General features: G+C 36.2%; 1 protein-coding gene across 2 annotated transcripts in view; it reads right to left on the bottom strand.

The window, feature by feature from the left end:
• Positions 1-14,853, bottom strand: part of THAP2 (THAP domain containing 2) — a 27,432-nt gene extending 12,579 nt beyond the window's left edge. Inside the window, exons 1-4 of one of the 2 annotated variants that reach the window (XR_007153729.1) lie at positions 14,382-14,853; positions 8,173-8,368; positions 4,495-6,500; positions 4,436-4,446 (exon numbers count right to left, since the gene is read on the bottom strand). Coding sequence is in view for 1 of the 2 variants with exons in the window: in XM_047865031.1 (XP_047720987.1) it covers positions 6,111-6,500; positions 8,173-8,368; positions 14,382-14,452 (657 nt within the window). In the remaining variant the exon portion in view is untranslated. Of the gene's footprint in view, positions 1-3,449; positions 6,501-8,172; positions 8,369-14,381 lie in introns of those variants that run through there. The other variant, XM_047865031.1, reaches the window with a different exon arrangement.

Genomic DNA, 14,853 nt, shown 5'->3' with positions numbered 1-14,853 from the left:
TCAGATTTTTCCCCCCAGAAAACTCAACAGTTTGAGAATTTCTTTTTTTTTTTTTTTAATTTTTTTTTTTCAACGTTTATTTATTTTTGGGACAGAGAGAGATAGAGCATGAACGGGGGAGGGGCAGAGAGAGAGGGAGACACAGAATCGGAAACAGGCTCCAGGCTCTGAGCCATCAGCCCAGAGCCTGACGCGGGGCTCGAACTCCCGGACTGCGAGATCGTGACCTGGCTGAAGTCGGACGCTTAACCGACTGCGCCACCCAGTCGCCCCAACAGTTTGAGAATTTCTATAATAATCAGAACAGTAGACTGAAAATTCATTATTACACCAATAATCTTTAAATGTAACCATGTAAACCTATTTTTAGTTGTTTTTTGATATAAACAAATTTGGTTATTTTGGGGGATAGACATTTGGTACTTGACACCATTGTAAAAGTCATCCCAATGGCAAAAAGCACTTATCATTGCTAGGGAAATATCAGAGGATTCTATGTATATTCCTTTTGAATTTAAGCCAAAGGAGTGGTTTAGGTTTTCTGAAATGTGTTAATATTTGACTGCCTAATGTATACATGTCAGACTGAAAGCCCAAAAAGAAAAAAACACATACATACACATAGTGCCTTGAAGGAACATAGATGAAAATCAATGTGGAGACAATTATATTAATATGATGACTTCACCCAAGTTATGTGTACAACAGGACTCAAGGACTTTTTTTTTTTTTTTAGAAACTTGTTTTCTCCTCAGCACTTATCCCATCGATCATTCTAGAAATGTTTATTTGTTTTGAGAGAGAGTGAGCGAGCTGGGGAGGGGCAGAGAGAGGGAAGAGAGAGAATCCCAAGCAGGCTCCACGCTGAGTGTGGCAGCTGACGCAGGGCTCGATCCTATGACCATGAGATCAGGACCTGGGCCGAAAATCAAGAGTCGGATGCTCAACTGACGGAGCCACCCAGGCACCCCACTGAACATTCTAGATTGTTCCCAGTCTCTCCCACCAGCTCACAAGGATGGGGATTTGTGCTGTTTTCTGCTGTGCTACAGACGAGGAAACAGGGGCCCAGAGAGGTGGGCAACTCCTACGAGCTGGCGAAGCCAGGAAGTGGTGGAGAGCCGACGCCTGGGCACTTACTGTCACTTCCGCATGTTAAGGGAAGTGTCATAGAGGGATTGTGAGAGCTAAGATGTGAAAGATGGCAAGTTTAAGTGACCAAGCTAAGGGAAGGGCAATTTGTAAAGGTTTGGTGGTTAGGGAGAGCATGAAAATAAGTTCAGGAGAATGGAGAAGAGTTAGAAATAAGCCTTGAAATATTATCTAAACAAACTAAAAGCTTTGTTCTCCTGAGAGATAGGCACATATCTGCTTTCTTGATGTTAAACTCAAAGGCTGTTTTATGTTTTCAACTTTTGGAGCGTAAATTTTAAAAGCCTAAGTAGCAATCTGAAGACTGATTTCTTGTATTAGATTCAACTCATTCTAAAGGACATTAGAAATAGTAGGGAGCAGTGAGGGGAGAAATAAACAAATGGAGTCTTTACTTTCAGTAACTTTGAGGATAGGGACCTCGTCTATCTGGTTTGCTCAGTGTTTTTTAGTGAATGTTAAGATAGTATTTTTTTGGAGTAAAGTATCAAATGAAAAAATGAATTAAAAATCACATCTTATTTCCTTTTTTGTTATCGAACAAATGCTATTGTTATTGAAATAATGCTTTGATAATTGTTTCTACAAATATCCTCTGTGTGATCCTCTATTGTCAGGATAGACAGATAATTTTTATAGCCTTTTGTGTATCTGGTTTAGATTGCATAACCAGTATAAAACAGCGCAAATAAAGTATAATGTATTGTTAGATAGAATTTGAGCAACAAAAATAAAAAGGATAATTCCTCTTCTATGCTTTACATATCTTTATTTTGTTTATAGTTTGCTTCAATTTATGGGCAAGGACTTCTACAGAAGTATTTTAGGGCATCCATCTAGGGGAAAGACTTCCACAGAGATATTCATGTACATTTAAAAAAATAGGCATGATGGTAATTTCCTTCTAAAAAAGTTTTTAATATTAATATACTCAGAATACAATATGCAATTGTCTAATATACATTATAAAATCATTAATTTTAGAAGACTTCCAACTACCTAAAGAATCCCATGTTCAGGCATTAAGATGAACTATTTTCTTTATTATACCAAAATTGAAATTTACCCGTGTTCTAACATTGAGAAATGAGATAAAATACCAACATTAGAAAGTCTACCTAGAAAAGATCAACAATGACTTCATAGACCATCTTTACTATATACATATAGGTAATTTATTTTTTGAGACACATGACTTATCCTATTTTAATAACATGATTCATTATGTTTGACAGAGGGTTATAATGTAGAGGGTAGAGCACAGGATTTGAAGGCTGACAACCGTTGTTCAATCTAGGATTGAACTTCCTAGATTGCTGCCATTTCTATCCCTTGTGCTAGTGGCACATATTAAACGTCTAAAATAAGTAAGTAAATAAATAAATAAATAAATAAGTAAATAAAATTAACAAAGATTCCATCTGTAAATTGGAGATAATACCACGTACCACAAAGAATATTTGTAAAGAACAAGAGATCTAATGGATGCCATAGTGTTTTGTTAACCTTAAGACTCTGAGCTAAATTACTTGTAAAAATCTGTTGGTAGGGTTTGTTATTTTGTAAAAATACCAAATGTCAAATAAACTTGAGGACTTGGCTTTGGTACAGTATTTTCTTTAGTTATGTTTTCCTGTTGACAAAGATATCATTAATAACCAATTTGTTCAGTGTTCATTTTCTAGGGGAAAAATGTCTTACAATTCATTAAAAAACACTGTACATTTCAGGTCAGCACTGATGTCCTTCTATCTCCTCTGATAAGTCGTAAGAATCTGTTGTGTTTCAAGGGAAAATTTTTTTTGGAAAAAGATCTACAGTTTATATGCTTATTAAATTCTAAGTCAACAGCATTTACCAAAGCACTTCATGTATCCTTCTTTTATAGCATTTATTGTATTACAAATATTTTTTTTTTCCTTGCAGGAGACTTTTGAGGAACTTAAGGGGAGATAATGGTATCATTTTTATATCATCATGTTACTAGCCTTTGGCTCGTTCTTTGTAGAGGTTAGTGCCTAACAGGTTAGAATGAATAGCAGACATCGAATGAACAGAGGATATGTACTGGGTCCAGCAGAAGAAAAAGAGCTATTCTGATTTTTATTATTTTTATTGTAGATGGTCAAAGTGATGTTTATCAACATCTGAAAACAGGATTTAAAAAGATTTAGGTTGGGGCGCCTGGGTGGCGCAGTCGGTTAAAGCGTCCGACTTCAGCCAGGTCACGATCTCGCGGTCTGTGAGTTCGAGCCCCGCGTCAGGCTCTGGGCTGATGGCTCGGAGCCTGGAGCCTGTTTCCGATTCTGTGTCTCCCTCTCTCTCTGCCCCTCCCCTGTTCATGCTCTGTCTCTCTCTGTCCCAAAAATAAATAAAAACGTTGAAAAAAAAATTAAAAAAAAAAAGATTTAGGTTTTTCTCTATGAGTAAGACTAGTTTTAAGGTAGACAGATGTATGTTAATGAAAACGATTTGATGCAGGGAGTGTTTAGGGCATGTTATCAGGACAGGAATATGAAAATGACATGGAGGAAACACCAAAATAAATTTACTTTAAAATTATTGAGTGGTAGTTTATCCAGTGGTCTCAAATAATAATGAATAAAGACTAGTTAATTTTGCCAAAAGCTTGTATTTTATAATATTTTGTGATTTTTAATATATTAAGATATCAAGATACTATTGTAGATGGGAACTAGCCTGCATTAATTAGTATTTTGTTTTTTATTGGGGAGGGTGCTGAACCACATGAGAGTTTATACTTGGAAAACACAGTTAATGTTTAAAGTTTTATTTTTATTATGTTTATTTATTTTAAGAGAGACAGAGCATGAGCCGGGGAGGGGCAGAGAGAGAGACACACAGAATCCAAAGCAGGCTCCACACTTTGAGCTATCAGTGCAGAGCCCGATGCAGGGCTCAAACCCATAAGCCGTGAAATCATGACCTAAGCCGAAGTTGGACACTTAACTGGCTGAGCCACCCAGGCACCCCAACACAGTTATGTTTAAATGATTATTTGCTCAACTTATAAGGTTATGGTCAGTAAGCAAAGAGATATTTGGAACCATATTAAAAAAACAAACAAACATGTAATGACAATTCCAAGGAGCTACATCCAATATTTAAGATAAAATGCCTAACAAGGCTTCCAATATTCACAAAAAGATTTTCATAAATATTTAAATGCCTGATATAACTAAAACAGCCTTTTCTGACCTTTGCCTTTGTGAAATCCAGTTGCTTGGGAGGCATTCCCTATTAAAAGACAGGTTGCTAATACTGTAAAAAAGACTATTGCTAGGATCCAAGCAAATGTCACCAATAAAAAAAAAAAAAAACCATCACAACAAAAACAACAAAAAAATTTCCCCCAATTTTTTTTTACAAAATAGCCATTACTTTGAAGGAAAAAGGTATAGCAATTATGGTTAGGTATATGCTACTTTCATATGGTAGTGTCAGAAGCTTGAACTAGGATTGAATAACTTGATTACACATTAATAAACTTAATGTGATTTGCCCAAAGTTGTTTGAAGGAAAGCATTCTTATTAAAATTACAATTTATCTGGTGAAATAATGTGAACTCTTTTAATTAGTCAAGAGGCAACCATAAGAATAGTTCTCAGATTGTTTTGTAAAATAGCATTTGCATAGCTTTATCAGACACATATATTTTTTTAAAAAGTTTATTTATTTTAGAGAGACCATGCACACGAGGAAGAGACAGACAGAATTCCAAGCAGGCTCCGATGTGGGGCTTGGACTCATGAACCATGAGACCATGACCTGAGACAAAATCAAGAGTAGGTCATTTAACCCACAGAGCCACCTAGGTGCCCCTGGACACAGTATTTTTACAGAAAATACATTTCACTTCCCTTATGCAGTACAGTTGCTCTATTTGACTCACTAAAAAAGGAGATAAAAGCAAGCTGATATATACGATAAATTGATTCCATTTTAAGTTATAAGTTGTGAAGGTATATAGTAAGTACTTCTGTTATTAAATCCTATTGTGGGGTTATGGAGAAAAAAAAGCTTAAGAGTTTCGGTACCAACATACATGGGGGTAGAGAACATATTCCTAATATGGAACTTTGTATCATGTTGTCTAATGCATACATTTTGGAATCAAAAATGTAATATTTTTATTATGAGAAAAATAGTATAGATTTATCTTTTTGTTTAACTAAGGTAAAAGCTAGATCACAACATCTGCATTATTTCACAACATATAATCAGCTACCAGTTTTTACTAGTCTGAGGTACTTGAGGTCTTAACCTTGCTTGGATGACTCCAGAGTACTTCATATTAAAAATATTATTTTTGAAATATTTTACAATCTATTTTAAAAGCTAATATTTTTATGAGGGAGGCCATGATTAGCACACTTTTATTGATAAGCAGATACAGAAAGTTTAAATAAAAGAACTTGCCTTGTATATCTTTTTTTCCTATAAAATTTCCAGATCACAGTGCCAATAATAATTAATACAAAACCCAGCAGTTTTAAAGTCATATTTAATGTTGGTTAACTCCCACTTAGCATCCTATTTAGAATGTAATATCCTAACATTGTTACAGGAAAAAAACCCCTGTTTTTCTAATATAAATTAAACACATTGTCATAGATAGTTCTTTAAAAGTAGCCTTAAAAGACAAAAACACAAAACATCTTGCAAACATACAATTCCCTAGCAAAATTTTTAAGTACATAATTCTCATGTAAGGCACTTTCATTCTTTTTCAAATATGATTTTCATAAAAAGTTTCCATTTTTTTTGTAATCAAATCTTCAGGAATTATACAGTAATAATGTTAGTTCAAGTAAAACTTTATTAAATACCCAATTTTGGCATAATTTCCTTAAATATCTTTACCTTTGAAGAGAATGAAGGATGGGCATCAAGTTTTATGTAGGCTAATCTTAAATGAAGGTATTCTTAGCCTGTTTTAGAGAATTGATAATGTTTTATCTTGTTGCTCTTGTTCAAGAATCTTGAAATCTTCCAAAGGAAGACTGCTTAAGGCAGTTGGTAAAATGTGTTCTGATGTACCCTTAGGTAATATGTTATTTGCTTCCAGATTCTTCACCAAGCACGTGGCTTTGATCCATCTCCGTGTTGCTCTGCGTTCTTTTTGTAAGCAAGTTTTCATTTTCTTTCTTAAGCTTGCTATTTCTTTTTCCAGTTTTATTATCCTCTTTTTGGCCTCCATAGGATTCCTAAAAGCATAACTGTGTTCAAGCAGTACTTGCTGACTACTTATGTTTGATTTTAAATTAGATGGTCCTGTTGGAGTACAAGTGTTGTTTTTCTTCAAAAGATTCCTTGACTTGAGTTTCTAAGCCAAATAAAATCAAAGGGTTGAACATAAACGATGGAATATCACAAATAAGTGAATTTTATCCTGTTTTGTATACACGTAATTAAACTCTCTTTTAAAAACTGATTTTAAAAGTTTGATAGGCAACATCAACAGCCCATCTCGTATAATCATGGATTCAAGTTTCTCAACTTGTTGAATTAACCCCATTTACTTATTTCTTTTTGTGTTTTCTCTTCAGACGGATGTGAATATTATTAGAAAATAGACAATGGACTTCCAAGGTCTCTTTCAAGGTATTGAGTATGATTCTATGGAAACTCTAAAAGTCTTTTGCAATTTTCTCACTAAGGCCAATGTAATGTATTTAAACATTTGTTTTATCTGTGACAGTGATTTAAACTCTTTTTTAGGTACATCCTATTCTTCCAATTTGGTAATATTTTAAATTATTTCCAAGAATCAAGCTCCTGAATAGATTTACTTATTAATTGTTCAGTTACATCTTCCATTCAAGGATTTAAAATCTGGCTAGGAACTTTTTACCCAAACCCAAGGACCCTGAGGACCTTTTTTCCCCTTATGTCTTTCATTTGATTGTTCATCAAGTCCCATTATTTCTACCTCCTAAATATCTCTATCATGAATCTTTCCCTCTCCATCATTCTTAATGCTACTGTCCACATCAGGCCCATACATCACATCTGGCTTGAGGATATTAGAAACTTCTTTATTGATGCCTGCCTTATTCTGATCTTAATTCATATTCTGCCACCAGAATAATTTTTCTAACAGATTTGATGTTTCTGTAACTGGCTAAATTCCTCTTTGCCTAATTATATAAAGAAAAAACAAGGCAAACTTACTATTTAGGATCTCACTCCTGCCATTCACCGTCTTGATTTATACTCACAATACTAAACCACTTCCAGTTCTGAGAGTATGTCATAACCTCATAACTTTGTGTTTTTTATTGACTGAACAAACATTAAGACATATAGGGATTCATTTGTGGACAAATAAATTTTCCTCTCTGATCAGATTTTGCCTAGCTATATAAAACGTTCTAATACATTCATCATGTGCCTTAATTCTCTTTCCTTTTACATATCACTTGCTAACATTTGATTATTTTCTACTTACCCTCAACCCATTGGCTTTTGTTCTCATCATGTTATCGTAATTGTTCTGTGCAAGGTCAAGAACCCTCTCTTAAGTTCCAAACTCCAAGCTCAAGCCAGCCTAAATGCCTGAGCTCTATGAATCTTTGTTATGCTTTCCTCTGAACTTACATTCTTTAGTGTAACTCTTGTATTCTTTGGGTGTGCTATTCTTAAAGTTCTTTGCACACATTTTAAATGTTACCTTAAAATCAGAGCAGAATGATGCTGGAGGTTTCATTACTCATGATTTCTCAGTTTTATCATTGGTTCAATTATTGATAATAACTGGAAATAATGTAAAATCCCAATATAGTAAAAACAGTTTGGAATGGGGAAAAAATATTGGAGTTAGGGAGACCTGGTCTCTAGCCTGCACCTTTACTGCAAAAGAGGAAGTTTTGCAACTTTCCTGAGGCAGATCATTATATATGAATTTCCATGTATTCTGAATGGTCCCACTTTATAAGCAAAAAAGAATGGGTACTAAAAATGGTAAAAATGGGTAAAAGAAAAGTAATGTTACCTACCATAGACTTTAAATGGTTACAAAAATCAAAAATGGTTGGAACAGCATCCATTTTAAGTCGTCGAGTTTGTCCTGTTAAGTCAAAACAGGAGGCTTCAAAGTGCTTTGAACAAAGAAAAGTGTGTTTTCCTGGCACAAAATTTTTGCGCCTAAGTAGGCGAACCCATTCTTTTCTTCTTTTAGGATCCAAAGGAAACCTTTAAAAAAAAAAAAAAAAGGGCAACTCAAATTCCAACTATTACACTTCTGGTTGCACCTAAATGGTTAAAAGAAATTTTAAAAGATGCTGATTTAAAGTGTCTTCCATTTACATAAAACATTTTAATATCCAGACACTGAAACAGAAACCAATTCATGCTAATTTTTATAAGTTGGCAAAAAAATTACTCAAAAACTGACTTGAGTGGTTTTATTTTGATTTTTCAGGATTTTTAAGAGACCTTTCTCCCCCCCCCCCCCCCCCCAGTCCTTAACATGGGCAGTAAAAATATAAGACTATATTGATTTAGATCGAGGTTATATAGAACCATTTTAAGCAGGAGTAATTCACAATGCTGTGATGTGCTGCTGATGCACACGGTCAAGACAAAATATCTGCAGATTAAATTTTATCAAGGAAAGCCTAGACAGATTCTGGTATTCCTTCCTCTGTGTTTGTTCATTGTGACACTTAACACATTGTTTAGGAATTTTTCCATTTTAATAAATTTTCCATTTTAATAAATAATTTTTCCATTTTAATAAATTTCCAGTGAAATAAAAGTAGGTTATAAGTTTCTTGAGGACAGGGATCATTATATCATCTATTTATCTTTGACACTTAGCACAGAGCCTTGCAAACACTAGGGGCCCAATAAATATTTGCTTAATTGTTATGAAACAGAATACATAAGTTAAAATTTACTATATTACTTCCATGTAGTTAAACTACACACATATATTTTTAAGCTTATTTATTAATTTGGGGGGAGGGGCAGAGGGAGAAAGAGAATCCCAAGTAGGCTCTGTGCTGTCAGTGCAGAGCCCTATGCAGGGCTCAAACTCACAAAACTGTGAGATCATGACCTGAGCTGAAATCAGGAGTTGGACGCTTAACTGACTAAGCTACCCAGGTGCCCCTAACTACACATATTAAAAAAAAAAAAAAAAAAAAAAAAAAAAAAAAGAACTCTTAAGCTCTGTAGTAGAAAGCATAATTATTCCAAAAAGTAAAATGCTGCTGTCAAGCCCAGCAGGAATGTTTTCCCTTTCATATTTATTTTAAATATAAAATATACTGATATGTACCAGTGTATACCTGGTAGGAAGAGAAAATTGTAGGGGACTGCCCCCAAATTCTAGTGGCTATTGTACTGACTGACTTGAAAACATAAGAATCAACATTCACATAAGTTTGAATTGAGCTCTTCTTTAGTTTGATTAATCCTTTAAGTATTAATAATGAACTGACTAGTGTTTAAAAAGAACCATTAAAATCATGTTAAAAGATCACATGTTAGGGGCGCCTGGGTGGCTCAGTCGGTTAAGCGTCCAACTTCAGCTCAGGTCACAGATTTCACAGTCTGTGAGTTTGAGCCCCGTGTCGGGCTCTGTGCTGACAGCTCAGAGCCTGGAGCCTGCTTCAGATTCTGTGTCTCCCTCTCTCTCTGCCCCTTCCCTGCTCATGCTCTGTCTCTCTCTGTCTCAAAAATAAACAAAAACATTAAAAAAAAAAAAATCACATGTTAGAAGCTCCCAAGTGAAGCTTGATTAGGTAACAATAGCTTTAGCTAGATTAGATATTTAGGTTTGCTCAAATTGCCAGCACTAATGGGCACAGAAGAAAACCCCGATTTACTGTAAGTACCCTTCAATCTCCTATCCCCCCACCCAAAAATACCCTAATCTGAAGATAACATTTGTATGTCACTCTACAGTTCGCTTTCATGTATGTAAGTTTTTTCTATTTCATTAGAAACCTCTGATGGAGAATTTATCTACTGTGTTCCAATATTTAGTGGTTTGGAAATGTTTCCTGGGGCCTAAGCTAAAAGTCAAGCTTTGGTTTACAAGCACATTTCTTGTTTGGGCCTCAATAAAGATACAAAACAAATAAGTACTGTCATTGTATTATCATTGCTTTAAGACTCTTCAGATATATGAAGGCTATCTTTCAAAATTATTTTTCAACCTTCTAATTTCTTTAGCTCTTTGTAGAAAGCTTTTTTTTTTTTTTTTAAATAGGCTCCACACTCAATGTGGGGCTTGAACTCAAGACCCTGAGATCAAGTGTCGCATGCTCTACCAACTGAGCCAGCCAGATACCCTTTGCTCTTTTTAAAACTAGCTCCCTAATTATGAAACCAAGGCATAATTGAAACTTAACGAGTCAATTTTCCTTAAGATTCAATTTAGGAATCCCATCTTCCTAAGGAAATTGTTCATGGAATGAATAAGGTGTTCCTGTATCATACAAAATATCATTGTATTCTAATTGTTTACTTTTCTATTTCCACTCCTACATCATAAGTTTCTCCTGGTTAGGAGCTGTTTTTCACTACTTTATCCTGTTAAGCAAGCACTCAATGAATGAGCAAACTAATGGGGTTAGTTTTTATGTATATAGTAATGGGGAGGGTACATAATCAAATGACTTGATGCAATAAAAGAGTGGCTGAGAGTATAGTCTCTGGAGTCAAATCAAGGTGCCAATCCTGGTGCCTTCAATGTAATAGCTGGGTGACTTTAGGCAAGTTATTTAACCTTTTTAGGTCTCAGTTTTATCATCTATAATTGGAGTAATAATGGTACTTAGTACATTTCTAGGGAATAAATTAGATAATATGAGTAAATGCTTAGCCCAGTGCATTGTATACATTAAATACTAAATAGGGGCTATTTATGAATACAAAAGTAATTACAGGTGTCATGTGTCATAAAAGGGTAAAAGCTAATCTAGTCAGGACACTTTGAGTTAGGAATTAGCCAGGGAATTTAGGGTGGGAATAGTGAAGAATTTTAGCTTGGGGACAGCGAAGAGTGTTATGACATGAAATGATGTTGGAGGGCCTTCTGGGTTAAAGAGTAATTTTGAACTCTATCCAAAATGGCACTGGTAAGCCTTTTAAAGGCCTAATTTATTATTTTTTTATTTTTATTTTTTAAAGGCCTAATTTAGAGAGCTGATTATTAACATGTCTTAACTAGCTGTTGAACACAGTCATTAAAAATTAGGTATATTTGCAATTAAATTAAGAACAAAGGTAATAAATACTGAAACCCATCATTTCTTAATTACTGTATCTATATTCTTGAAGTTATTTATGTCTGTTATATCTGTGTGGTATAATTGCTATAGAACAGTGTGGTACTGCACATTTATTCCCAACTCTATGATCAGTCATGTCATATTGGTAACTTGAAACTAGTCATGGTAGGAGTATTTATATCATGGAAATTGGGCAAATACTATCAATCAGGGCTATCCTCTTTCCCTGGAGATCCTGTTGTTAAACCTTTAGCAACACAGCCACGATTATAGAGAGAGGTTAGGAGTGTATGAATAGAAGCAGTGAACCAGTTAAAAGGCTGTTGTAATAATCCAATCAAGAGGGAATGGTGAGAAGTCAAGGGAGGATGACCTTCTGGGTGGATAGTGTTTTCATTTACTGACAAAGGGGTTAAGGGAAGTGGTGTAGGTTTGGGGGAAGAGCACGCTCATTAGTACAGTTTCGATATGTTGAACCCAAGGAACTGAAGAAAGACCAGGCAAATACTGAGACACTTGTCCTATGGGGTCTGGAACTCATTAGAAAGATTGGACTGGAGATATTGATTTGGGAGGCATCGTGGATTAAGTGTTAACTGAGACCACAGAACAGTTGAAATCATTTTGAGAATAGTGGTAAGACCTAGGTCAGGGTGCAGAGAAAGGGGCTGGCAGAGAAAACAGATCAAAGACAAAAATCACAAAATTAGTGTCAAATAATCCAAAAGTAGAGAGTATTTCATGGAAGAAATGATCACATGCCATAAAAAAGAAACATAAAAATGACAACTCAGCAAGAGAAGTTCAGAAGATTATTGGGGAGACTTAGACTGCAGTGGGCTAAGAGATAAAAATGGAGACAGTAAGTTGAGGCAACATAAAGACGTCTACCAACACCCTAGAAGTTAGTCAGACATTGTATTTGTGAAATAGGAATGTAATTTATTATAATATTAAGATCTAAATTTCTGAGGTTACACATGAAAATGCTAATTTCATAGGAAGAAAAATGGTCAAGTATGCATGTTACTGTATCACTGTGTATCTCTTAAACATTCAATATTATTGGTGCCTTGCTTGACTCCTCTTTCCCTCATCTTCCACATCAAATTACCAAACACGGTAGTTTCTACTCAAAAATCTTTAAAAAATTTTTTTTAATGTTATTTTTTTAATGTTTATTTGTTTTTGAGAGACAGAGCATAAGCAGGGGTGGGGCAGAGAGAGGGGGACACAGAATCTGAAGCAGGCTCCAGGCTCTGAGCTGTCAGCACAGAGCCCGATACAGGGCACGAACCCACAAACTGTGAGATAATGACCTGAGTTGAAGTCAGACGCTTAACCGAGTGAGCCACCCAGGCGCCCCTAACTCGAATATTTCTTAAATCTGTCCACTTCTTTCCATCTCTGTCAGTACCACTCTAGTCTAGGCTACTGGTGGACTCTCTCTTGTTTTACTGCAAGTTTCTGTTTTTTTCTCTATAACTCTCACCTCTTCTAATTTACTGCTGGTTGTGCCAGCAATGAAGTATATTGCTTAGCTCAGTTGACATTATAGCAGAATTTCTCCGTGAAAGAAATAGTAGGTAAATTAACATTGTGTAATAAGCTCCTTTCTCATCAAATTCATCTCTTGATGATGCTTGACCAGCACTTTAAGTGTCAAATAATTCTCCACACTGCAGCCAGATGGCTTTTTAATATGCAAATCTAATCATGTCTTTCTTTTAAAAACCTTCACGTCTTCTCAAACACTTACTGGGTAAATGAGAAATCTGTGAAGTAGCACACAGGACTAAATCTCTGTCATCTTTTGGTATTATCTGAAATTTCACATCCTCTGAGAAGTGTTCTTTGAGTTACGAAGGCTTAGTTAGGTATCCCCGAGTATCTCTACTGTGGCACTGACCCATAATTATGTCTTTCTTTCTCACTACAGGCTAAATTCAAGGTGTAAGAATTTTCTAGATCCCTAGCACTATGTCAGGCAAATGAGAACTCTGTACACATTTGATGAATGAATGAATGAATGAATGAAGTGCTACGTTTCCATCAAATAGCTGAAAATCAGAAACATCACAAGGACTTTTTTAAAGCAGCAGTTTTTAATAAGAGGGGCATTTAGTCATAATTAGGTAGGGAAAGGGTCAAGGATATAGTTTTCCATGTTCTAAGATCGTATTAAGTTGTGAGATATATAAAATCAGAACTATTTGCACTTCACTTTCTTTTAATGCTTCTTCAGGCACATGGCAGGCACTTGCATATTACAAAGGTAAACATTTACAGAGTACCTATTATATCTCATGCAGTGTTCAAAACGTTTTCAAGAGTTCTGATGTGACAGAACTAAATAATTTTGATCGCTCTTCCAGCAATCGGAGGAAAAGCAAAACGTAAGTTCTTTTTATTACTGTTCCGTTAAGAATAGAAAGCTTAGCTTTTGCACTTTCATTAACATCGCTTAATTCTTTAGCTATCAATGATGACTCAACTCCTCCGCAGTTAACTGTTATGTGACCGAAATCGAGATGCTTCCCATGCCAATTCAGCTCGTGACAATTTCCTAACTTTGATGAAAGCACACAGCAGGCTTTTAAGGTGACTGCGGACTTGAACAGGAAGGTTTCGCTTCCTTTTAAGGCATCATTCATGTCAAGGCCCAGTCTAACACATGAAAGAATAGAAAATTAAGATATTCTCCTCTCACTTTCTCTCTAAGGGGTAGCCACCACACAGAACTTGGATTTCTTGTACAAAGTGAGTAAACCTTCCCTGAAGTGACAGAAAAATTGGGCATATTTGAGAAACACACACAAAGGGCGGGCAGAAATGATGCTCCCCTGCTACCAGCTAGGTAGTGAAGTCTTTAGAATTAGTAGAATCCTCTTGTTCCTTCCACACAAGCGACACCCAATCTAGGAGCTCCCGTTTCCGGCACCCCCACTCCCTGCCCAGGTTACCTGTGGAAGCTGATGTTAATGTGCTTGTTGTAGGTAGTGGCACAGCCCGCCGCGGCGCAATTGGTCGGCATTTCCCTTTCCCCCTCATTCGGCGCTGTCTTAAGCCTGTTCTGAGGCGCTGGCTGCTACGCTTCCTTCGCGCAAAGGCTAGGCAAGCGAGGCAGGGGAAGGGCCCACCGACAGGAGTCGTGGGAACGGGGTGGGAAAGACGGGTTGTGTGTATTTGGGGGGGTGGTGGTGTCAACCTTCTGTCTCTTTATTAATATGGCGGACTTCAGCCAGCAGAGCAGACAGTCCTGGACCTCCGATCTCCTTCGTCTACCTTCACCAACATGGCGGACAAAAGCCACCCCCTCCCGGCCCCCAAAAGGCAGTGGGACTACTGCGTCTCTTTGGCAGCCGACCTCAGAGCAGTTAGAAAGGTGTCTCTTGCCCTCCCCCCATCACTATGAAACTCTTGCGGCCAAGATTA

The sequence above is a fragment of the Prionailurus viverrinus genome, chromosome B4 (assembly GCF_022837055.1).
Source record: "Prionailurus viverrinus isolate Anna chromosome B4, UM_Priviv_1.0, whole genome shotgun sequence".
Taxonomy (NCBI): domain Eukaryota; kingdom Metazoa; phylum Chordata; class Mammalia; order Carnivora; family Felidae; genus Prionailurus; species Prionailurus viverrinus.
The sequence above is the reverse complement of the archived record's forward strand: the minus strand, read 5'-3'. Positions and strand labels throughout refer to the sequence as shown.